Source organism: Haplochromis burtoni, unplaced genomic scaffold (assembly GCF_018398535.1).
Source record: "Haplochromis burtoni strain Fernald_Lab_line unplaced genomic scaffold, NCSU_Asbu1 Contig_142, whole genome shotgun sequence".
Lineage (NCBI taxonomy): Eukaryota > Metazoa > Chordata > Actinopteri > Cichliformes > Cichlidae > Haplochromis > Haplochromis burtoni.
In genome coordinates this window covers 1087077-1112689 of record NW_024582503.1, presented here as the reverse complement: position 1 = coordinate 1112689, position 25613 = coordinate 1087077, and the positions used below count along the sequence as shown (strand labels likewise).

At 39.0% G+C, this 25613-nt stretch overlaps 2 protein-coding genes across 5 annotated transcripts in view; both read left to right on the top strand.

Annotated features, from left to right (window-relative positions):
• Positions 1 to 5242, top strand: part of LOC102308319 (zinc finger protein ZFAT) — a 13544-nt gene extending 8302 nt beyond the window's left edge. For 3 of the 4 annotated variants that reach the window (XM_014337679.2, XM_005934957.3, XM_042224571.1), the window contains 9 exons: positions 233 to 314; positions 1296 to 1415; positions 2323 to 2496; positions 2635 to 2723; positions 3199 to 3337; positions 3581 to 3687; positions 4476 to 4563; positions 4684 to 4781; positions 4861 to 5242. In XM_014337679.2, coding sequence (XP_014193165.1) covers positions 233 to 314; positions 1296 to 1415; positions 2323 to 2496; positions 2635 to 2723; positions 3199 to 3337; positions 3581 to 3687; positions 4476 to 4563; positions 4684 to 4781; positions 4861 to 5061 — 1098 coding nt within the window. In that variant the 3' untranslated portion in view covers positions 5062 to 5242. The remainder of the gene's footprint in view (positions 1 to 232; positions 315 to 1295; positions 1416 to 2322; positions 2497 to 2634; positions 2724 to 3198; positions 3338 to 3580; positions 3688 to 4475; positions 4564 to 4683; positions 4782 to 4860) is intronic. The other variant, XM_014337678.2, reaches the window with a different exon arrangement.
• Positions 5243 to 5335: 93 nt separating this feature from the next.
• The window catches only part of LOC102308008 (MDM2 binding protein), a 52064-nt gene continuing 31786 nt past the window's right edge, over positions 5336 to 25613 (top strand). Inside the window, exons 1-11 of the mRNA XM_005934956.3 lie at positions 5336 to 5743; positions 6070 to 6150; positions 6882 to 6955; positions 7327 to 7469; positions 7592 to 7650; positions 8470 to 8614; positions 13052 to 13166; positions 17110 to 17214; positions 23642 to 23736; positions 24065 to 24131; positions 24333 to 24450. Coding sequence (XP_005935018.1) covers positions 5677 to 5743; positions 6070 to 6150; positions 6882 to 6955; positions 7327 to 7469; positions 7592 to 7650; positions 8470 to 8614; positions 13052 to 13166; positions 17110 to 17214; positions 23642 to 23736; positions 24065 to 24131; positions 24333 to 24450 — 1069 coding nt within the window. The 5' untranslated portion in view covers positions 5336 to 5676. The remainder of the gene's footprint in view (positions 5744 to 6069; positions 6151 to 6881; positions 6956 to 7326; positions 7470 to 7591; positions 7651 to 8469; positions 8615 to 13051; positions 13167 to 17109; positions 17215 to 23641; positions 23737 to 24064; positions 24132 to 24332; positions 24451 to 25613) is intronic.

Genomic DNA, 25613 nt, shown 5'->3' with positions numbered 1-25613 from the left:
ATGTATATGTATATATATATATATATGTATATGTATATATATATATATGTATATATATATGTATATGTATATGTATATATATATATATACATTGGGTGAATGTGCAGTAGTAGCAGTAGTACCTAGTGATAGGTTCTTAATATGTGGTGCTGTTGAATTTATACACTGAGGCTTAAACAACTAAAAATGATTGCTCCTTCAGCCTTTCCTTGTGTCTTCTCTTCAATTACAGGGGAGGAGTGAGACGTGTCCTGTCTGCCATCGTAATTATCCAGAGCACAGACTAAAGCACCACATTAAAACATCACACCCTGGTAAAGAACACACAAGCATTGCTGTGTCACTACAAAAAACAATATAACTCATTCTTGTTTGTTTTTATTTTAAAGCAGATTCAGATCTGTCTTTTTAAAACTGTCAGTATTACCTTTTGCTCCTGCCTCACTAAATCCAAATTATATTATTATATAATTATATATATTATATTATTATTATAACTTTTTATTGGGCACGTATTGTGAGCACAGTCAGTCAGGTAATTTTATATAAAAATAATGTTGCTTTCATAAATACACAGTGTAGAATGGTCTTCCAGCAAACTGATGTGATTTCATAAACTTAGTTTTAATCTATTAAAAATACACGCGGCACTGATTTGTGGAAGCCGCCATGTTGGCCCACCATCTTGAAGTGGCTGAGATGGACGGGCGATGTTCCACCTACTTGAGTTTTATGTGTCTGGCTAGAGACTGTCCACAGACTGTCCACAGACTGTCCACAGACTGTCCACATACGTAGTACGGCAAAGATGGAGGAGAAGAGCTCGTAGGCATTTCTGTCCCATGGTGGCAAATTTTAAGTAGTGCCTCCACCATCAGACTCAGGATATGTAGGATGATGCTTCTGTTTAATCATCCGAGAACCCGTCCCCTTCATCAAAAAGTAAAACAACTCAACTGGGATCCGGATAAAAACCTCATCCTCCCCACTTTTTCACTAAGTGTCCGAGTCCAACAATGTTAAATCCACTTCCAAGAAACTTTCCCTGATGCTGCTTAACAGCAACAATTGACTGCAATCTGCTGACATCTACTGGTTAGATTTTACACCCCGGACCTTTAAATGATCAAAGTGTTGCAGTTGCTTTCAGCCAAAGCTGTCGCACAAGGCTAAAATAAATAAATAGCAAAGCTAGTTTCTGTTGCTAACCTTCACAATATTTTGATGCCCATTAGAAATTTGCCATCTTGTACATTTACTGCATGTTTCTTTGTTTGCATGGATGTTTTGGACAGACACTCTTCCTATACAAGGTAAAGGACTGATGGTGCAGCGTGCGGAGAAGTGCCCTTACTGTGACTCCTACTTCCTAAAGAACAGCAGTGACTTTCAGCAGCACATCTGGGCCCATCAAGGTCTGATAACGCTCTGCTCTTTAAAGCTGGCGACACGCACACAGCACAAGTCCTCAGCACATGTGGGCGAGCACCTCTGCACAGAGTTTTACTGTATCATTATTTTTGAAAGCTGAGTTTCCATCTGTCCCTCTTCCTCCTGGCCGTCGTCCAGAAGAATGAAGCAGACTGCAAATACACACGCAGATGTTGTTGAGGGAAATTGGCCCATTAGTCAAGTTACTCTTAAAATGATGAAAACAAAAACAAGCAAAATTGTCCATGTGTGATGCTGGCAAAAGAAACACTTTAATGGCTATTTTTCTTTTGCACTGGTCTCTGCAGCAGGACTTTTTGTTCTGCAGATGTTTTTTTAAGGTGAATGAGATTGCTAAAATTACTTTAAGACTGAAGAATATGTCCCTGCTCGGCTGAAGCTGCTTAATATATACAGCCTGTTCATATCTGCTGTAGAGTACAACATTTTGTCTTGAGGAAGCAAATTGCTGTACTCGCTTGATTTGATAAGTTTTTTCACCTCGCCAGTTTATAAAACAACAATTTTCAAAAAAGTTTATCTGGCTTTATTTTCTTTTTCTTTCTTTCTATTCTAATACTTGGCTGACTCTAATCCATCACCGATGGCTGCACCGTTTCAACAGTCACTCGTAAATACAATTGGCACCAAGTATCCATAAAATATCCACTTTAGGCGCGGATCTCTTAAAAGTTCAGGAGTAAAAACATTTTCCTGCTGAGATTTGCTGTTTATGGCTTAAATATAATTTGATTGCATTTGCAAACGAAGATTTCCATGTTCAAAATGTCTATTTATTTTTTGCTTAATAATTTAATTTATTTGCTTAATAATCTTTTCTGCTGGCAGCTTGTTAAGTGTGTGTTTGTATGTTGTTGTCTGTGTGGGTAGGTTTGAAGCCATACGTCTGCAACGTGTGTGACTATGCAGGTCGCAGTAAAAGCAACCTGAAGACTCACATGAACCGACATAATACGGAGAGACGTCACCTCTGTGATCTGTGTGGGAAAAAGTTCAAATCTAAAGTCACGCTGAAAAGCCACAGACTGAGCCACACAGATGAAGGTATGCACTTTGTTAAAATGACATTATGTATTTCTTTAATATTATAATTTAAAATTAATGATAACTTTGCGTATGCCACAAATGCTCTTAATGACCAGTGATGATAAATGTCACAGTGTTTACTTTGCGTCTGTCCAGGGAAGCGCTTTCAATGTTCAGAGTGCGACTTCACCTCGGTCTCTAAACCTTCCTTACTCAGACACATGGAGCAGCACGCTAAATTTAAGGTCAGATTACATCTAACCTTACCATCCTCAGTTTTATTATTATTTATCTTTTAGCAGAATATAAATAGAGCGACAAACCATCAGGGTCCGTGATTCCATCTCAAATCAACACGGGCCTTTTATGATACAAAGTTTCAACACCTATAATGATTACTGTGAGATTTTAGCGTCATTTATCAAATATCAAAGAAGAAAATATATACTAATAAAAAAAGAGTAGAATAAAGAAATACAGATGACTGAAAATAGTGTAGCAGCCGTAATCCATACACCAAACTCCTTGAACCACAAAACTTTCATGCAAATCTCAAACGGTCGAGCAGAAAATGTTCTAAAAGTTGGTTGATTTTAAATGAAATGACCCATCAGCATTCTGTATTTAAAAAAAAACTTGCTTTAGATATGCTGCAAAATTTTACCCAACAAGAGAAAACTAGAATTAAACAGCAGCACTAACATGTGTTTGTCTCTGTAGCCGTTTCGTTGTGCTCACTGTCACTACTCCTGCAACATTGCTGGCGCTCTGAAGCGGCACTACAATGTGAAGCACCCGGATCAGAGATACGAGAATGCCGGACCCGGATTGCCAAACCCTGACGCCCTGAAACAGCAAGGTCCTAACTCTGCTCTCCCTCCACTATGTCCAGACACCTTGATTATTATTAATTAATATATAATTTCACTGCAGCTAGACATTTGTAAAACATTTGAATACAGCGTTGACATTTGTTTTCTCTTGGCAAGCTCTGGTTACTACATTGTCTGACCTCTGTCGTAGCTGTAATTGTTGTCTGACTTAGAGTATGTAGGGTTTCAAACAAAATGTAATATAGCTCTTTGTGTGTGCTTATGTTTAGGAGGTATGAAGTGTCCCGAATGTGAATTTGTTTATGGCACAAAGTGGGAGCTGAACCGTCACCTGAAGAGCAAACACAGTCTGAAAGTGGTAGAAGGCCCTTGGGAGGTAAACAAATACACAAGATACAATGATAATAAAATAAAGCTAGCTGGGTGTGAACGCTGAAGTGTGTGGACTGGTAGCCTAGAAAGGGTATTCTGTTTATCCGGATGTAGAGTTTACTGTAGAGAAACGGGGCCCGGCGAGCTACTGTAGCTCTTCTGTGTTGTGCCATCTGCTTGATCCAGAAGAGAAGACTAACTGCTGCATTAGTAAGACTCTTTGGTTATTGTTTTGGTATCAGGAATATTGGAACAGATAATTTTCTCTAAAAATCACGTCTCTGTGGCTTCCAAACCCCAAAACATACTACGCCAAAGAACTGGTCTACCCCAAGGATTGGGTCCCCCGGCACAAAGAGAGTAATGTAGTGCAGGTAGTGAAGTACCTGGAGGATTGCTGTGAATTATACATTGGGGAAAACAAACAGCCTCTGGCTAAGAGCTGCTACTTTCACCCAATTTATGCTTCAGCAGGAAATCTACTACGTAACTTGATCTGACACTGAAGAGGTTACTTAAATGAATGAGAAAACATTTCTCCCACATCCAGATGAACAGGATTTCTATACATGAATGATTGAGCATGCATCCAAACATAGAATGAAATTTTATCACTTATTTACCGCTGTCCTGTTTGGCTAAGTAAAGAAGGTAAACATTGTATCCACACCATGTCATCCATACCATGTTAGCACCTTAGTATCACATAGATGTAGAATGTTACCATTGGATTTATTTGTAGTAACTAGAAACTAACTTATTATAATCTCTTCCTTGTGTATGAATACGTAGGTGGGAGAGGAAGTAGAGGCGCAGTATGTGTCTGTGGAGGATGAACAGCACCTGTCAGAGGCAGCATTAGCAACCCTGCAGGACAACGGTAAAACCTTCAAGAAGCATCAACAGCTTCAGGATAACTGAAGCTGTTTTATGTGCTTATAATGTGCGTTTACCTATGTCCTATATAACACTGAATTCATTTAGTGCCTTTTCTGTTCAGTTAACATCCAGCAGATCACTGAGCTCAGTTCAGAGACTCGGGATGCTGTCACCTCCATGGTCGCCATGGCTCCAGGCACTGTAGCTGTTGTACAGCAAGTGAGCGACAAAACATCACCGTGTAAGGAGGTGAGATTTTACAAAATGGCAAAAAGTTTATGTTGAGCTGTGTCTGAAGTTGCAGGTGGCCGACGAGCAGGAAGTCGGTAACTGCGGCAACCAGCTGATGGTGGTAAACACAGAGGGGGCCCTAAATGGTGACCAGGTGATGGTGTTAGAGGAGGGACACAGCCTGGAGGCACTGACAGTCCTTACTCAGGGAGACGACACACACCACTATATTGTCTACGTACAGGAACACACTGTAGAAATCAACTAGTGTTTTGCTACCATTTTACCATAATGTACCAATAAACAGTAAAATATGGATTTAGCAACATTTTCAACACTTAGTTACATAAATTTTTCAGACAGTAATGAAATTAAGTGCAATACGCCTGTGATAATGTGGTATATTTTGTACTAACAAAGTATATTTTAATAAAATCTCTTCCCTTGAATGTGCTTGCTTCATTTCATCAAATTTAATGACAGGCTCATAACATGGTGCAATATACTGTATTAGAAATACCACAAAGCAGACTTCCCAGTAAACACCAGGTAAGAAGAAGGTGGAAGTCAAAACCACAGATACCATTCTAAAATGAAAATAGTACCATGCAAACTGATTCATGTGTGATTTATTCGCACATTTATTTGTCGCTGAACCGCATTAAATATTATTAATTTACCTAGAACGGCTCTAATACAAATGATGTAGTTCCGTCTCAGTCCAATAGATGGCGGTGAAGAGCCTTTTGAGTGCTAACAGTGCATGTTAGTTTGCGCAGAAGAAGATGAACTGGTGGGAAATTTGACGCGAGTGTTTTTCTATTAACCGAAATAGAGCCCAATAAACAAACAGCACTCCTATATTTACTAATATTTACTGGAGATGGACCGGTATGTTTTAGTTATATCTTTTTGCCGAACTGATGACGAGTCGCCGGATGGTTTTAAATGTAAGTTTTCATTTAACTTGGAAACATGTAATACTTCCTCTGCCAGTACCTTAAAAGTGTGCAGACTTAGCCCGTGTTAGCTTTGTAACTGTAAACTTCGTCTGGCTGAGCTCTTAATATCGTCCTGACTTTGTTAACCTTTGTTCGTATACGTTTGTGTTTCACATTTTGTTTGTAATCACGATGGTTATCCGGTCAAAGAATTTGAAGAGTGAACTATGCTAGCAGCTTTTAACAAATTTGCTACTTGTTGTTCTTTTCAGTCTTAAATAAATCAGAAATCTGCTTGTAATGAATCCTGACAGCTCAGTTTTCACTGATCGCAGGTTTGGAGCCACTAAAGCAGATATATGGCAGACTCGTGGACATCTCCACTCAGGAGTCAGAGAAGGTTTCTGTGTTTCCAGGTACAGTAACAGATAGAGCAACTATCTAAGTTATCTATCTATTGGTTCTAGATACTGCACATTAATCACTAATCAGCATCACTGTAAATGTTCAATTTTCAGTGGTCATTTCTTGGCCAGATGCTAAATTGGTCATCAAATCAGTCATAAAGGAACACCGTTTAAACCTATTTACGAATACATGAGGCAAAAATAACATAAGAAGTAGTAGTTTGCAAAATAAAACATATGCAAAGCAAACAGTTTATGTAAGACACTGTTGCATTGTCAGAGCTTCTGTATAGCAAAGTATTCTAGAGTCAAATGTGAATCCATCTATCTGACAGCTGAAGTTTGGCTCAAATTGGCTAATGCAACAGGACAATGATCCCAGGCACAGCATCAAATCTGCTTCCTCAGAATGGTTGAAAAAGAAAAGAATCAAGATGTTGCAGTGGCCCAATCAAAGTTCAGACCTCAGCCTGGCAGAAATCCTGTGGCAAAAACTTAAGAGAGCTGTGCATGAAAAATCAGTGAACTGAAGCAACGTTGTAAATAAGAGTGGTACAAAATTTCTCAACAACCATGTGAGAAAAGATGAAGGTATTGCTATTAAAAGTGGTTCTACAAGTTATTGAATCGTGCGTTGTACTTAGTGTTTTACAGCTGTATATACTTTAGTGTTGTATCAGTGTTAAGACAGACCAAGTTATTTCCCTTCCTTACATCTTTCTCACTGCATGTTTTCCCAGCTTGTTCTCTCAGTGGCAGCCCGTCAGCTCGGAGGTGGTACTTTGCTGTTCAGGCTTGTCACGGAGGTGCACAGGTGAGACACTTGGAAGATTCAAGAGCATAGATATGGCGCCTGTATATACAGCTTTTTTTTATGTGTGATGCTTTAAATTGTCACAAGTTGTCAAAGTCTGCACCAACGTAGCTATTGTGTCATTTCCTTTCTTACTTCTTACTTATTAAATACAATATCAGCTTTACAACAGTTTTATTCATCTTTGCAATGGCAAGTTAGGAATTGGTACAGGATGCCTTTATTAAAACTGCAAAAGCACTTTATGCTTCATACTTAACCACATTGACACACATTTGACAAGGAAACAATGCAGAGTCTTACCTTTCAAACTGTTAAGTTGTGAATAAAGAATTCTGTATTTAGTTTAGTAATTGTCTCTTGTTTGGCAGTTTTGCACCTCTAAATGGGAAGAGTTGAGCCTTCACAGATGTGACGGTGAGGAGGAGAAACCCACTGCTTTGGAAGCTTGTTTGGGTTCTCTGAAGAACCAGGAGGCACCGGACCAAAAGGCTGATGAGCTGACACTGACAGAGTGAGATGATAATAATGATAATGTCTGCAGTTATTGTCCGTAACAGGGATTTGCTCCATCTATCCATTCAAGAATCTGCGTGACAGTGACATGTCAGCTCATCTGTTCTCAACTTTTAACAGGCTGATGGAGGAGGCTGCAGAGGGACTGCATGTGCTGTCAGACAAGCTTCCACCTCCAGGTACTGTTATCCAGTTAACATTGGTTACTTTCTATACTTATATATCTTCCGCTTTATAATTTTTATATAATTTGCTTGCAGTTTTGAAGCTGTTAACTTGGATCTTATGAGGCTTTTACTTAAAAAAATAAAAAATCTAGTTTGAAGATTTTTAATCCACAATGCTTCCACACAGCACTTCTCAGGTGACTTCGATGATTACCTTTAGGGTGCAGTTCGCCACTTCAGTAAAACAAGCCAATCTTCGTTTTTTTTCTTAATGCAGATTCTGCATTAAGAAAAAAAACGAAGATTGGCTTGTTTTACTGATGGGAAAAAAGAACAAGAAGTTTGCTGCACAAAATAATTTCTCATGGGGCGATTGTGTCTTAGCCAAATCAAGGAATTAAAACTTCTTCTCAAAAGAGTGCTGTTGAATTTTAAGCAGTTAGATTCTGAAAATCTGCCTGCTGCAACCTTGTGGAAAAGGTTGCCTGCTGTACTGCATAAATCTGTGTTCACCAATGCTCTGACTTCTTTGCAAATCTCCCTCGTGAAGTGTTTTCTTTTTTGTTTGTTGTTTTTTAAGAGAAGGTTTTTTGGCACACAGTCTCCGCAGGAGTTCAGAAACAGTTACCCTCTAACTTTAGTTACCCTGAGGAGCCAGAGTCACTACAATTCTTGAAATTTGGTTTTGATAACGAGCGATTCTGCCTACTTTTTAAAAGCTCACGACTTTCCTTGATACGTCCTTCCAAGAGATGGATGGATGGAAAGAAAAAATAAATAAATAAAAGAAGGAAACACGGTGTCCTTTTGTTTCCTATGTTTTTCAATCAGGTAAAGCCTTGCTGGATGTTCTGGTGCTGGGCTCTGCTGAGCAGTCCCCTCCTGTTAAAGACCTCCTGCCTCTGCTGGGAGCCGTCAAACACATGTCCTCCTGGCATGCTGCAAAGATCAGTGTCATCACACAGCACACACCTGGGTGAGAAGATAAAAAATACCCATGCATTACACTATATTAGGGGTGGGTTTTGATAATCGATTTATCGATTAAAATCGATTCTGGCTTGGATAACGTGATATCGATTCATTAAAATCCTGAATCGATTTTTTAATATAAATTTATTTTGCCCGAAATGCCAGAATCTCAGGTGAAACCTCACAAAATTTCAACAACCACCAAACAGCTAAAACAGTGAATGAGAGCAGGAACACGGATTCTGCACATAAATGTAAACACAAAGCTCGGACCCGCATCAGAATCAGTGAGATGTCGCCTTTCTCACCGACGGCACGGACACGGTCGGGGCTGAAAGCCGACAGCTCGCTGATTCTGATGTTTCGGCGGTCCGAGTTGTGTTCATTGCCCTTTTTGCGCTTAAAGCTGTTAGTTTTATCTCTCTCCAAACAATATTGACCGAACCAGCAGCAAAAGAAGATCCAAACTACGCTTCACATAGGGCTGCCACAAACGATTATTTTGATAGTCGACTAGTCACCGATTATTTTTGCGATTAGTTGACTAATCAGATCATCATCCATTGGACATAAAACGTACAGCTTATTGCACCAGCAGCATCTGCTCTTATATAACTATCATTAGCTTACAGCTTTAAGTGTTTAAGGTGCTAACTAAAAATAAAGACAAGATGATAGTTTATTAAATTTTAATGAAATTTGCAGATTGTTTCGGTGAAGTTTAATAAACTCCTTGCTATCTAAAATATAACAGGACACCGGAGTATATTCTCCAGCATCTCACACTTCTGATAATCAGCTGTCTGCTTGACGTTTATTCAGCTGTGTAAAAACTATAACTTTAATCTCAGCCAAACCGATTTACTCAGGAACAAATAAAATACTAAAAAAAAAAAAAAGCCAAACAACAACATTTTTAATTATCTAAGTGACTCATATATATTTAACCTGAGTCGCGAAAGACGGCGGTGGGTTTGAAAACAATTTGCCGGGAGTCCGGTGTTCTCACGGCGCTAGTGACCTAGCCCCCGGCTAGCTATCGAGCTAGTGGGTAACAGACGTCTCCGAAAACGTCGGAGGCTTTTGAAAATATGTGGTGTCCTGATAAACTGAGCCGATATTTGAGGTTTACACAGCTACATTCTCGCCTGAAAATATGTTAAACGTTTATTTTGTGACCCAGAAAGAATAATAAGAGTAATATTAAAACTAACTAGCTGCCGCCATTGTTGGAAACTAAGCTGGGCCGCGCTATGAATTCTGGGACACAGCTGCTTCTTCTTCTTCGGGGTTTAACGGCAGCTGGCATCCTTGTACATGCAGTGCTGCCATCTTCTGTTTCAGTCCGTTATTACACTCTTAAATCCTGCTATTATTCCTGCGTCTTTTGCGATCTTACAAAGCTTCAAACGACACGTCGACTATTAAATCAGTCGTCGACGATTTTGATAGTCGACGTAATCGTGACTAGTCGACAAATCGTGGCAGCCCTAGCTTCACATGAACATCGTCATGGACTCCCTCTGACTTTTGCTGTTTTGCTTCCAACACGATAAAATCACACTTCATGCACAGCTCTCTCTCTCTCTCTCTCTCTCTGTACTTCAAGAACAGTTTCCCGTCTAAAAATCTGTTTTCTTCATTATTCGCTTGCTTGTTACGCACAAGTCTACAGTTGTTTACAGCGCTGTCGGCCGCTGTTTTTTTCCTTTTACTCACTTCCAAAAACAAAACCTAATTTCTGCTGTTCAATACTGAACAAATTTAAACTTTTTAAAATTATGCAAAATGCAAAACGCTGCGTGTCTCTAATAAAACCGCTGTAACTTCAGAGGTAATGTTCATATGTTGATTAATGGTTTTCTTTCAGTTTTTGATGACTACTGCAGAATATTTTTATAAAATCCCAGGCCAGGAAAATCACCTTCATGTTTTTCTGTGTTTTATCTTCAGCTACTTTGACACAAAGGCATCTGCTGTGATGCTCACACCTTTGATAAAGTCTGGAAAGTGTCAGCTTCCTTTTTATAGATACAAAAATATGTAAATGTACTGATCTGAATTATAATATTTCTGACTGTCTGAGGCAAAATTTCCCAGATTCAAATCGAATTGAATCGAATCGTGGATCGAATCGATTCAGGACCTTGTGAATTGAATCGAATCGATTCTAGAAATCAGTGACGATACCCAGCCCTGCACATTCCCTCTTACTGAAGAATGCCAAATAGGCCTTCACTTAAACTCTTTAACAGCAATGCAACCTATGAAAAATGGGATTTTTTGTAATGTCCTTTAATTCTTAGATTTTATTTTGTAACTTTGAAATGAGCCTTGTTTTTACTGTAGGAAACTTTTCAAATAGTGCTATTTGTGAACTTAAGAGCTTGAAAAAAAGAAAAGTTTCACCTCTCATCCAAGAGCTTCTTCAGTTCTAAAAACAAAAGGTGGAGAGTCCCAGGGATTTAGGCTACAGCCACACTAGACCGGATAGATTTGAAAACGGCGTTTTTGTCTGAAAACGCTCCGTGTCCACACTAGCGTTTTCAGTCGTTTTCACAGAGTTGTGGGTCCACATTGAAACGGCTGAAAACGCTTACGTTCCAGTACTGCGCATGCGTAAAACGCAAGATGATTCGGCCTGCCTCATTTCTGTCTGCTGTTTATTTACTTTCCGGCTCGTTGAAACGTGTCGGCAAAATGTCGAGGAAAAGCACAGAGTTTTTTAAATGGACTAACAATGAGGTGGAGTTGTCGCTGCGAGTAACACAAAAGTACAAAGTTGCAAAAGCAAGTGAGAATTAAAGAATTTGAAGAAAGCATGTACAAACTGATATTAATCTTTAATAGGGCTGTCAAAATTGAGAGCAAACAAAACAACTGCTGTATAATGCCCTCTGCTATCTTAGTTTAATTTGTCACATGACTGACTAAAATGTGTCATCGTTTTCGAAAGTCTCCGTTTTCGCTGTCCACACTGCGACGCGAAAGCACCATCTTCAAATGTATTCGTTTTTGAGAGCGTTTTCCTTCGGGGAAGAAATTTGCCGTCTCAGTGTGGACGGGAGGCCAAAACGGAGAGAAAACGATGCGTTTTCAAACAAAAACACATTAGTGTGGACGTAGCCTTAATCCCTAGTATGGGCTTTCCCCTTAGAAGGAGGTCGTTGGGACCACTGTTGATTATGTGTGTCATTCCACGAGCCAAGGTGTGACAAAAGGTGTAGGTCATTATCATTACTTGGGGTTAAAGGTGAAATCAGTGTGAGTACATGGCCCATCTTATCATGTGACTTGTTGAGGTCACCTAAAGTGAGGTGTGAGTGGATTGTAGGTGGCAGACAGCTGATGGCCTCTTTCACTCCTCCCAAACCATTGGTCTTCCCAGTCCAGTATGTGAACATTGGCATCATTCAAAGAGTGACATTCATCTTTTAGCTGCAGATGTACCGTCGAGGTGACTCTCCTGTGTTGTGCCATGTGTTTGCGGAGTGGCTGTTTTGGTTTTCTAATGTAGAGGTCTGAGTGCTCCTCACTGCACAGCACAGCGTGCACTCAGACACTCAGTGTCTGAGTTTTTTCCTTGGGATGAACCAGGTTTTGTCTAAGTGTGGCTGGGACTGAAGTGCACTGAGATGCTGGGGTTGGAGAACATTCTCCTGTTTCCTCTAATAAACTTGGTACATAATTGATGACAATGTTGTTCCATCAGTCATCGCCTTTCTCCCTAGTTGATGTCTGATCTTCTTTCCTGTGTATCTTTGGTAATTTGATGAAGGCCCAGTTGGGACAACCACATGTTTTAAGAGCTTTTTTTACGTGTGTCTTCCTTCTCTTTCCATCTGTGCCTTAGAGGGAACATTGGTAGGGTGTGGTGTAGGGTCCTGTTCAACCCAAGTTTGTGTTTCAGTGGGTGATGGGAGTCGATGAGTATGCATGAGAGGGTTTCCAGTGACTTAAAGAAGTCCATTTTTTCCCTTCATTTTTAAGCTCTTTAGACAACCATGACTTGGATGACTGGGAATGTACACAAACCCATTATTAGTGAAATCCTCCTAGCTCACCACTAGGGGGAGTTAGATGGATAAATAAGAGAAGGTGCTGACTTGAAGTAATGGATGGATACACATGGATGAACATTTCTGCAGAAGCACTCTTAATGATAAAAACAACAAATTAACTTTGGCAACATGAAGACAGATAATCTCAGGAGATGCCAGAATGACCTTTTTCACCCCCCAACATAAGGCATCAAAACACCACCTACCTGATAAGAACTAGACATCTTAAATGTGACGGGCTTATTGGTATAACGTGAATGTACGATTAACATTTGCAGAACTGTTGTAGGCAATAAGAAAACATGGGCTTGCATATCGCTGTCTAACAGAGAATAAAAGTTACTCGGGCTCATCAAGCGATTCTTGTTTTCTTCATTCAGATGGCAGAAAATGGCGTCCTCCATCAGCGCCGCTTTGGTCAAGCTGGCTGACTTGGACAGCTGTATTGACTCCAAAGAAATGTGGAGGGGAAGCCTGCTTGTCAGAGAGAAGAAGGTAAGGGTTGCTGGGGTAACTTCTGGAGATGGTGCACATTTTCAGACTAGTGATGTACTCGGATGTGCACAGGACAGTTGTGTGAATTAGCTGAATATTTTAAACAAAAGAACTGAAGAAACAGAGTCGGAGATCTATCCAATCACTGAATAAATATCAAATTGCTGTTATTATCAACTTCTTGAAATTGCAGGACACTGCCTCACCACAGTCAGAATTTGGAAAAGTGAAACTGCTGAAGCTATTTAACAAAACACAGCTCCAAAGAAATTGGTCACAATTCTCGCTTGGTGATCAAAGTTTGAGACGGAAATGGATATGAGCAAAAATTTTAACTTTAATTTACATCACATATTCCATAAACTCCCCAGTAATACAAGTCTTTGGTTAAAAAACTCCCCAAACAAAAAAACTTTGTAATTTTTACTGCAGCAGCTGCATAGCAGGTCTTTATAACTGTGGTGGGCCAAAAGGGCCAGCTTACTATTGAGACGGAGGATTTTAATAAAGATTCTGTGGATGCTGTAAACCTCAGCTGTTTGTCAGTTACAGGAAAGCGGAGACCTCTAGGAAAGTGTGTCTGTGGATGCTGTTTTGCTTACCAAAGAGAGGACTGTGAAGTCTTGTGTCTGTATACACTTGCTTGGATGTAATTGTTCCAAACCTAGCAATGTGGGTGTAATTGATGGTTTCAAAGGAGCAATGAAGGAAAAAAAGCTGTTTGGTAGGTACAGGCTGTTGAGGGAATGAACATCTTTTGTTTTAACCACTGTGTATGTGAGACTTTGTGTGTCTGTGTTTGCAATTTCTGGACAAGTACTGTTGTGGGCCGGAGAAAAAGCCGTGTCCTTTTGAACTTTCCAGCTTGCTTGTCCTGGGCTTTTTATTACGAACACATCTTCCTCTGTCACATCAAACCTCTGCATGTCCTCCTTCACAACATCCATGAACCTCCTCTGAGGGCTTCGTCTTTTCTTTCTGCTGGACAGCTCCATCTCCAGCATCCTTTGTCCAATACATCCACTATCCCTGCTCTGCACAAATGCAAAACATCTCTGCCTCACGTCATGCTGAATGAATCTGGAAAATTACTGGAGGTCATTAAAGGGTCATGGGAAAAGGCACCGTCCTACTGGCATTGACCTGGCAGAGCTGAACTAGCTGGTATCAGTTCAGCCCAGCTTGGCCCACTTTGACCCATTAAACCCCCCTCCTATCAAGTTTTTTTTTTTTTTTTTAATTTTACTGGGGCATGAAGCTTATTGAAGCCAAGTGTTAAAGAAGATCGCTGGAAATAATGAATCAATAAACATAAATTATAGCTTTATGGTGCAGCTTGTCAAGTTTCTTTTGGCTGTCATATTCTTGACAGTTTTCCCTTCTCCTTGTCATGCTCATACAGCAGCCACTTGCTACTCACGAGGTAGGCCCACCATAATGCACACCTTACTTTATGATCCTTTTGACTTTTTAACTGCACCTGTCATTTAACTGAACATCATGTTGTTTCAGAAAGACTTGAAAGTAGCAGCTGAGACCATAAACACATCAGCAAAGTGTTTATGGAGGTCATAAATTGAGTGATATAAAGTGTATAAAGAAGCGACTAGCTGGCCATTAGAAAGAAAGCAGACTGAGATTCGATGGGGAAGAACTTCAACATCAATTTGAACAACTCTGCAGTGCTTTTGTGAAATAGAACAGGTTCCTCCAGTTTGGGCCAATAATCTCATGAATAGCATTTTAAAGAGTGAAGGTTATTGTAGCATCGCATTGATGCTAATTATTCTGAAACGAGGGTTTTACAGTCATGTGGATGTGGTGTTTAGGTGTCCTTATATTTGCTTGTTTCCATGCATTTCCTGCTTTCCTACAAAGTAACTGTTTTGGCGTCAAAGTAACCAGGCTGAGGTGATGTGACAGCATTTTTTTTTTCTGTTCCTACTCTGGAGATTACTTCAGGCACACTTGTTTTTTTGTCTTTAAGTGAGAACTCTGGCAGGTGCAGTAGTTTTCTTTTCTCTGGACCGAATTTGCCAATTTTGTGCTGTTCTTTCATGGCCCTCTGGGGAGAATCAGCAATCTGTTTCACTGTGAGGTTTCCTTGCATGTCTCGTACTGATGGTGTTTTTTTTGTTTGTTTTTTTTATTTATTTTGGAAATCTGGGTGAGACTTTCAGGTCTTATTTTATGATTTTAAACACTGATCGGCTGAAAATATAGATCTTGTCTTTCTTGAAACGGCTCAAAGTAGTGTCTTTGTGTTTTAGTATGTGTGGGATTTTTTGTTTTGTTTTTTTAATATTATAAAATGAAGGTGCAGTGTTGGTGACAGGCACAAGTCTGGTATTTCTGAGATAGGAAATATTTTTAAGAACTAAACTGTATTTTTTTTAGTTTCTATTTTTTTTCATTACTGTATGTTTTTCAGTTTGGACCTTAATGTTGGGAAAACTCTGCTTCTAATCTTTAAGTGAAAATATTAAAAACAGAAAAAACAAAATTGAAAATGGTTTATATAACCTTTATAAAATGACATCTCTCATCTTGAGCCTCTACTATAGACTGTATGTAAAAGCTGGACACGGTCACTGGGCCATCGACCATGCTTCAGTGAAGTTGAGCTGAGCGATTTTGCTGTCACCATCTTGGTATTTTCAAACTGCACGTGACAAGTAAGAGGCAGATCTGAGAATCTGAGGAGCACAACGCAGGCTTGCCCTGAAGAAGCTACTTTATCAGCCTTGTTAACTCTACTGGGGGTCATCTTTCGTAAAGGGAACATTATCTTGTTCACTTTATAAAAGAAAGACATTACCAAGGCTTCAGTCACATGGGCCAAGGGACCCATTGGCGACCCCCTGACAGCCACCGATTGCTATGGAAAAAATATGAATGACCTGACTGGTTTATGAGTGCGAGTGGTTGCTGGAGGATGATGACAGTTGCTAGATGAAAACCGGTTGTAAAGATGTATTAGGCTCTGCACTGAAAACCTTGTGTTTGCTTTCATTGCTACCATTGCCATGGTCATTCATCATTTGCATTCGAAACTCTGCCTTTCGAAACTTGTCGGTGGTAGTGGTAAGGCACAGCTTTCAGTTTAGAGGTGACTGTTCTCTATTTCCTGTGGGAAACCAAGGACATTTGCAATCTCAAGGACATTTTTTTTGGGGGCACCAACTGATTTCATCCAGAATCATACAGCACCCTCCAGGAGCCACTGGCCAAACAGTCATGGAATAAACAATTAAATGAATAACGTTCCTGAGGCGATCACAGAACAACTCTAGGACTGTGTAATGGACTGGAAGTCCCATAACCTTTTATACACCCAGACTTTCAAATTTTTATTTTTTAATTTTTTAAATTGAAACCAGAGGACTTAGAAAGAGTGCAGGTTTGGGGCACTCCTGCATTGTCCTCACTTTTAAGACCGGGAAGCTTTGACTATCTTTTGTGTACAGTCTGTGACCCTAACAGTAAAGTGTATAGACACCGTATGTTAGATTATCAACCAATGTGCTCCAAGTATGGTGCTCTAAGGCAGGCTCGCAGCGTCTCCTTCACTAAAGTGACCTTTTCTGAGTTGCTGCCCTCTGAACGAGTGAGTTCTAGAGACACTCAGTAAAAGCTTCAAGGTTTGGAGAAGCCAAACAAAGGAAAATTCCCAAAAGAATAAACCCTTCTCTGAGAGCAGCCAACACCATTTTACTCCCATTTGATACAGTTATGATGTCTCTATATGTGTTTGTGTACACGTAACTCCAAAGGGCACAGCTATGCCGAGTTATTTTTGAGATATTATTCAGACAAACACTGAAGCTGTAGCATTTGTTAAAATGCACTGATGTCAAACAGTTTGCATTTCTCTGTTGTAGGTTGTACAAATGTTTCTAACTGCATATACACTGACTGTGTCATGTATTATTTTTCTCCTCAGTGTGTGTCAGAACTCCGCTTTGATGGTTTTTCTCTGCATCAGATATCAGAGTCTGGTCTTTTGGAAGCTCAACACATGACCACTGACCACAAACTGCAGTCTGAGGTGAGCTCTGACTCCTAAGTTTCATTGGACCTTTTGTTGAATTGAACTTGAGATGACCTCAAACCAAACTTTGGAAGCAGTTCACAGTTAATCAAAACAAGGCTGTCCTTTGGTGCTCAAGTTTTTGACAGCCAGCTCAGTAATCAGTTAACTATTTTCTCTGGCTTTGTTTTCCAGAAAGTCAAATTAGTCCTTGTTGTGTCCTCCAACAAAGATTTAGTGCCCAGCTTGCGAGCAGCTGCTCACAGCAGCAGTCTTCCACCAGAGTGCTGTAGGGTGTGCACTTGATCCAAACTTTGTCAGTGAGAACGTCTTATATTGAGAATTGTAATGCAGCTTGAGAAAAGACTACTCTCTGTGTGTGTTTGTGCAAACTTCAGGGTAAAGTTTTGGCAGAGCAGATAATAGCCCAGTTTGTATTACTGTAGAGCCAGTCTTGCTTTCAAGCTGTCCAGTAGAACGAACCCCCCACTGTCTATTTCCAAATGAGAAGCGTCACGTCCTATTTGCCCTTTAAACACACTGTGCAACCTGTGACAGATGATCCATCAGTCAGATAAATCAAATGTATTTTATAAGCCAAATTATTGCCAACCTTTTATGTACGTTATGACCTTGCCACAGAAATAAAGATTTATCATCTCATTGAGGCAGGCCAGTGGTGAAGGCTTCTTCCATGGGAAATCTTTTTCCTGCTTTGCAGTCTGATTTTTTTAATATATAAATTGTAGAGTATTTTTAATGGAGTTATATCACTCGGCACTCACTCTCCGGAACTGAGAAGCTGTTACTGAGCTGTCAGCTCATCTCGATGTCTCCATCCACTCTGAGTCTAGCCTCAGTTAATGTCTGTGTGTCAGAACTGTTGATTGTACATGACAGATATGAGTTCATGCCAAAACTTTAAACTGGTATTCACATAAATATCATGTTTGTGTTCTCTGACAATATATTTAACGCAGTGTTTACAGAACTCTTAATTTTATTAATATGCTATCAGTAAATATTAATAAGCCACATGTATAAACTGCAGGCTATATACAACGTCTGCTTCCAGCTCACTGTTATCACAAATGACAAAAAGCTTAGACTTGTTTTTCATATACAGTCGTATATAATAGATAGAAAATAAAACTGGGAATCTTTTGCCATTTTTTTTAGCCTCATTAGCAGCACGCAGCACACTGTGATGGTAAAAATCTCCAGAACTATCTAATGGATTGCCATTTGGTTTAGACATTGCTGGTCTGCTTGGAAAGACCCACTGTGATCCTGCTTTAAATAGCTGGGGGGCTGCACACTCACCGGCCAAAGGTTGCAGACTTGTCAGAAACTCTGCAAAATAATAAGAAAAGAGGAAAATGCAGGCAGAGAGTAGGATATCAGCAGAAGGGATGATTATAAGGGATGTTGATAGGAGTAACTTTTTTCAAATAAATATATACATATGTTTATTCAATGTGGAATCCAGTGTAGTATACCTTTTTAATTTAGGTAGGTAGTCTTGGTTATGACCATATTTGTGAAGCTAATAAAATTCATGCCAGCCTGTGCCATACTGTGTATCAGCCAAATATCACGGATGAGTTTGATTCTCAGTGACCCCGACCTCAAGGACAAGGTCATAGTCAAAAGTGAAAGTCTTGTAAATGCAATAACTTGAGAACGAAGCGGCATAGGAGGTTCAAATTGATACCATAGGTACAGTTCGGTCCATAAATATTTGGATATCAAAAACCTTTTTCTAATGTTGTAATTTTATAATTTTCTGGTAGAGGTTGATCTTGGTTTTGTCTGTCCAAGAATTGTTTTCCAGAACTGTGACGGCATTTTTAGATGTTTTTTCTTTTAGCAATGTCCAATCTAGCGTTTCTATTCTTGAGGCTTATGAGTGGCTTGCAACTTGCAATGAAACCTCTATATTTACTTTTATGCAGTCTTCTCTTTATGCTAGACTAGGATATGGGCACGCCTACCTCCTGGAAAGTGTTGTTCACTCTGTTTGTGCAGTTTACGGATGGCTTGTTTCACCTGCTCCTTCTACTGCATGTTGTCTGTTCACAGCAAAGCCTTCCACCACACCTCAAATCAACCCCCGGCATTTTATCTGATTAATTGATAATGACATAATGAAGGAATTGCCCATATCTGCCCATGAAATAGCCTTTGAGTCAACTGTCCAATTTCATTTGGTCTCTTGTAAAGAGAGGGTGGCACATCTTAAGGAACTAATCCCTTCATCCATTTGTAATGTGGATACCCTCAAATAAACACTGAGAGTCTACGCATTATGTCCATGTCCATAAATGGAATAGGTTTCAATAAAGAGGTAAAAACTTGTCAGTGTCCAAATATATATGGACCTAACTGTATGTCTACAAAAAATCTTGGCCGACAAGTTTTCCGAAAATCTTTTGAATGCAATAACTTGAAAACAGTTATCTTGGATTAACAAATTGATACCACAGATGAATCTACTAAACCTCTCAGACGAGTTTAGAAAACAACAATTTATCATAGTTACATTAATCTACCCGATTTCGTGGTAAGAACAGGTGTGTTTGAAGCTTCCTACTTATACCAAAAAAGTACTTTGGAGTCCAGTATTGCACATAAACTGATCTGTACTGGAACCCGTATGCCAAGAACTGTCATCTACTTCATCACAAGAGAATACTGAAGAAATAAAAGCATTTCTGACGTTTCACTTACAAACAGCCGGGCCTTGTGGGATGAAAACATAAAACATGTCTAAACATTTTCTGGATGTATATGTAATATTTAATAGCTCATCTGGTTAATTACTCTAGGAACTCAGCTTTCAGTGTCATTTTCATGGCATATAAGATAAAAGCTAACATGTTATCGAGTTGAGGAGAAGATTAGTCCCAAAACCCTTTGGTCATAAAGGAATGTCCAACTCTAGTTCTTACTATAATAATGGCAATCACAGAAAGTGGCAGTATTCTCAGTGGTTTATATCTATGATGGTTTTATTATTTCTTATTCCTGGTTCTTACTCAGCCATTTGCCTTTAAATTGATATGGTGGATAAAGTCACTAAGGCTCATACCCCATTAACATCTACTGAGACCTGGGAATGATGTGTTATACAACTTGTATTTACAGGGGATTTGTGCCAGCGCATCGGCCACCAACACCAGTTGTGCCTTTTAGAGTTTTATTTATCTCTAAGAGCAGAACTGTAATGTGATGAACTTTCACTAACATTTAGAATCTGAGGTTGTGGCTTTGGCCAAGTGTGTGTTCTGCTACTTGTTGTCTATAGTTTAAAGAACCACATTTACAGACAGTGTATTCTGTACTAGACATGATGGTATTATATTACATTGTAAAGCTTTGTTGTGAGTTTTCTTATGTAGATTAATAAATGCAATAATGAAAACTCATCGATTAGCTGATAATGTCTATACTTACACAATCGGAGTACCTTTAACATTCATTGGATTAGCAGTAAAGACAGTTTCAAAGTTTTCTGATCTACTCATTAAAGAAAAATAGTCTTGTTTTAATGAGTCTTAACATTATAATATTGCAATACATGTTCTGTGTTATACATGTATAATATCTGTAACCACTGTCTGCTATGTGAGTTTGTGTTTGGCACCAGATACTATGTGTGTTGTTGTGTTCGCTTATTGTTCAGTTTAAGCAGAGTTTGAGAGTTTGTCTGTGCATGCTGCTCATTTATGCGTCTGTGGAGAATGAGAGTGAATGTGTGTGGGTTTCATCAGATCTTTATACAGAGAAGCAGATGGCAGTGATTGTTTTGGCACACAATTAAAAAAAACAGCTCTGAGGACAGCAAAACTATCACATCTCCACACTGCTGGGATAAATGACTGTGCAGCGACTTGTACTCAGACAAACGCACACTAAACTAGGTTCAGACAGAAACTATTAGTTAGACCTCCTCACTGTCAGGAGTAAGTGACATTATAATTACTAGCACTCAGTGAAGGGAGAGGCCACAGAATTGACTTTTCATTTTCTTGATACCAGCCCTCATGTAACTGAAACTATAACATTAAAAACACATTTGAATGAACAGTCAAAAAAGACACGCTTAAAGTGTCGTTGAATGGAAAGGGAGTCCTCTTAGTGGAACATTTTTCCAATTATCATTAACTTTAAAAAATATTGTTGAACAAAATGTAATATTACCGTTATCATAGACTAAAAGGTAGACTTTTTGCCTGCTGTATATTCTGGATGCATCTGGGTAGAGAGCACCAATAATCTAAGTAATTGCAAATCTATTTCACTCATTTCAAACAACATGGAAGTAAATGCACCAAAACCATTTCTATTCTGTAAGTGTATCATCCAGAGAGCTGTACTGTATATCAGGAAAAATGCTATTAGTGAATTTTCTCAGGCATTTCCGTCTGCCCTACAGCATATTAAAATAACAACTTTTAATCTCTTTAAGTGACGTTTTAAAGAGAGCATCAACCCTGTTTGTCAAGACAGGGAAAGGGCTTCACATTGCATTGTCTTTGGGGTTTTAAAGCATTCAAACATTCAGACCTTTAGACTTTGTTCGCTCCCACACAGCTTATCCTGCAGTGGAAGTTGGTTGGTAAGTGGTGGAGACCTCTTTTGAGTTTTTGCCAGTAACAAACAAGCAGGAACACTTGTTGAGGGCTAATGTACTAAAGTTTTACAGTAGACATTTTGCTTTTTGTTACCTCTTCATCTTATTTTACTGATTTGATATATATTTGTTTGTTGTTGAACTTATTGAACCAGCAGGAACATTTGAGAGATTTATTTATATCCAAGAGGTGTTTATGCCATGTCAGCGTATGTCAGGAAACAACCTTATACTTCCTCCTCCCACCACTTTTGAACTGCTTGTTGACAGTCTTTATGCACGGCTGTTAGAATATACGAAAAAGTGGTTACTGATGTGAATACAGTGAGTGGGTGAGTGATATTTTATGGAAAAAAAATCTAATGTTAGAAGTCAGTCACCCAACCACAAAGTCAAACACACGGGGGTTCTACTAGGTATGCCCATATCTAGTCTTTGTTTAAAGGACTGAATATTCTCAAGCTTCCGATGAGGCGTTTTTCTCCGAAGCTGTTGAGAAGTTGTGGGTTGGATAGCGTCTTCCTTTCTCAACAGCACTGCTTGTTTTCCCTGAAGAGCGGAAAAAGCTACATCATTACATTTAGCAGCACCTAGCTGAGAATTTGCATGAATCAGTTTCCCATATGTCTGATAAAGTTGTGGGTTCAGTCACAGCGATTTTATCTCTGTTTTGTCTAAATTGTTGCTAAATATATGATTAGTCATTGTTAGGCAGTGAAGGAGTCTGTGCCTTCACAGAAAACCTGTTATAGCTCAGAGCAGAGCTGTCTAATGAACAATAGAGCTCAGTCAGACAAAATCAGATTTATACGAATGATGTTCAACGTCATATTATGACTGCTGAAGCGTGCAGTCTTAAATTCTTACAAAGTGTGCTTTCAAGTGAACATAATGAGGACAGTTGAATATTGGAGGTCTTAATAATCTCTCTTCAGGTCACTGCGTTAGTCAGAGGCTTCACTGAACTGAACAAGGGATTTATAAATGTTTCCAGCTTTCTTAAGCTCTAATTTTGACCCAAGATCATTTAAATCTTCATGTAGTTTAGACTTAAAAAAGTTTGACATTCAATAAATTATGAGACTGAATTTCACTGGAATTGGCAATCAGGGTTTATAAACAAGAGATGTCGCGTCAGAATTGTGTTCAATGTCAGTCTTTGCACATTAAATCATGACAAAACCTAAAGGTGTATCGAGGCCCCTCCTCACTTCTAGCAAAATATGGCATTGATAGAACAACGGCAGTAGTCAGGTGTTAGTGTTGTTTTTAATGTTTATGATAATCTTGGGGAATTTTGTTTAAGGGTTTTTGTTTTTTATATGAGGGATATGTGATGGGTTAAACCAGAGGTGTCAAACATAAGGCCCGGGTGCCGTAATTGGCCTGGCAACGACTGGACAGCGTTGGAAAATTTAAAGGAGTTGACAGATTTTTATCTTTTAACTGTATTTTCATAGATTTTGGTGCTTTTCCCATTGATAAAGACCTCCACCCCATTTCCAGTCATATTACACCAAAGTACAAGGACATTTTTTGTGAATTAAAGAAAACTTTATACTTTAAATTTATAATTACATGACAGACATTTCTGTGTCCGCAATGATCTACCAGTCGTTTTTCTATATGGTTATCATGTAATTTCACTGGTCTCGCCCACTTCACATCAGAGTGGGCTGTATGTGGCCCACAGTGTAAAACGAGTTTGACATCGCTGATTTAAATGGAGTTGAAGGCTGTACTCTGTGAAAAATATGATCTATTTTAATCATGTTGTCTTTTCTGTTTCTTTTCTTGATTCATTTGCAGGTCTTTCATTACTATGCGCCAGTTTTAGATTTGGTTCAGCTGGTTAATCTGTCAGACCTGCCAAGCTTCCTGATCTCCAGCGCCCAGTTTGAACTGTATCCTTATTTTAAAGTGTCTGTATCTGTGTGTTTGTATGAATGCTTAAAAATAAAAAAAGAATGTCATAACTTTTGCTTCCATCACCTGCTCAAATGAAACAGCTGCAGGATTAGGTAAGATTTTAGTATGTGTCACACACAAACAGCTTGGCTGTCAGAAACCAAAACAGTCATGGCTATTAATATACATTTTTAAAATTGTTGATAACAAAATAGCTCCCCCCCCCCATTATTTCATTGTTTTAAGACTTTTTCTGTCTTTGAAAGGTGGTTTTATAACTTTTGTGCCTCAATATTGTGCTGTTCCTTCACAAATGACAAACAGATGCCTGTCTGGGATGTCTGTGAAAGCTAAACTTTTGTTGAACCAGCTACGATCACTGTGTGGAAAGGTACGAGTAACTTAGCTGTGCTCTTACATGTACAAAAGTCTGCTACAGAAAGATCCGCCTAACCAAAGAAGCCTGTTCATTACATTAAAGCTCTTCCAAGATCACAAATTCAGAATGTTCATGATTAATCATATATATCGATCATAAATGACGTTGGTTGGGGACTGTGTGTATGCCAATCTGCTGTATTTCTGTTTCTAGGTCGGAGCTTTGTTCAGTCTGTCCTGTGTAATCACTCCCATTGCACAGCCTGCAGCCAGCCAACTCAGCTCCCAGCGCTGGAGAGAATCTCTATCTAGGAGACCAAAGTCTTTACCAGGTAAAACTGGAGTGTCACAGTCGCTTTGGCAACAACAGAAAAGAGCTGTCTCTCCTGCAGGAAAGTACATTGGTTAGTGGGACTGTACTGGTATAGGTAATAAAGTTATAAAGTTCTCCATTGGGAAGGCTCTGAAGTGGTGCTGAATAGATATACAAGATAATGCTTGAAACAACAACAGTTTTTGGCAATGATGCACCAAGAAGAAACATTAGGATGAAATAATAGTCATACAAAATGTGAGTTATTTTTCAGTTCTGCAGTGAAGCATAGGGATGGGTATTGATAAGATTTTCACGATTCCGATTCCATTTTCGATTCTGTTTAAAAGAGCAGTTATGTCACCATGAATCTGTGGACGGGTAATATCCATATTTTGATTTATGATTTTCTGGAGTTAAATGGGAACCAAAGCATATTTTCAAAGGTGTTATATGCTATAAAATACTTTTAAAAATTAGGTGAGGGAAATAAAAAATATTTTTTTCTATGTTTGAGTCACAGTAACTTTGACATAGTAACATCTGCAGTAATATTTACAGCTCTGATGACATCTCACCAGTGTTAGCTTTATTTTGACACCAAGACTATTTACACAGAGTTTGTAATTGCAGAGAAATACATTTATTTTGGTCATTTCCTTTTCAAGCAGGAAGCTCACCCTTCTTGGTATACCCTTTAGATGAATACAGAGTTTTTAATTAAATACATATTCTTTAAATAATGTTCCCTTTTAGAAAAAGTAGGATAATAAAAAAAAAAAACAACAACATTTATTATAACTCTGTCACGTAGAAAAAAACTGTGTTTTTCTGTGGTCTGTTATATAACATTAGGGGTGTTCGTGGCAATGAACTTTTTAATCGACTAAGCGGGTCAAGTAAGAAACACTTAAATATTAAGTTACATTTGAAAACTGTTTAAAAAAAAACATATCCCCATTCCACATTCCAAAATGTCATGTGACAATCTGATTGGCTTAGGAGTGATGATGTCACAAGGATGTCACAAGGATGTCACAAGGATGTCACAAGGATGTCACAAGGATGTCACAAGGATCCTTTGAAGTTTTTCTATAAATAGGGGTGAGAAACGGCAATTTTCAGTTCGTTTCTTCGCAGCCTTTGTGTTTGCAGCCTTCAAACGTTCACTACAGAAAAATT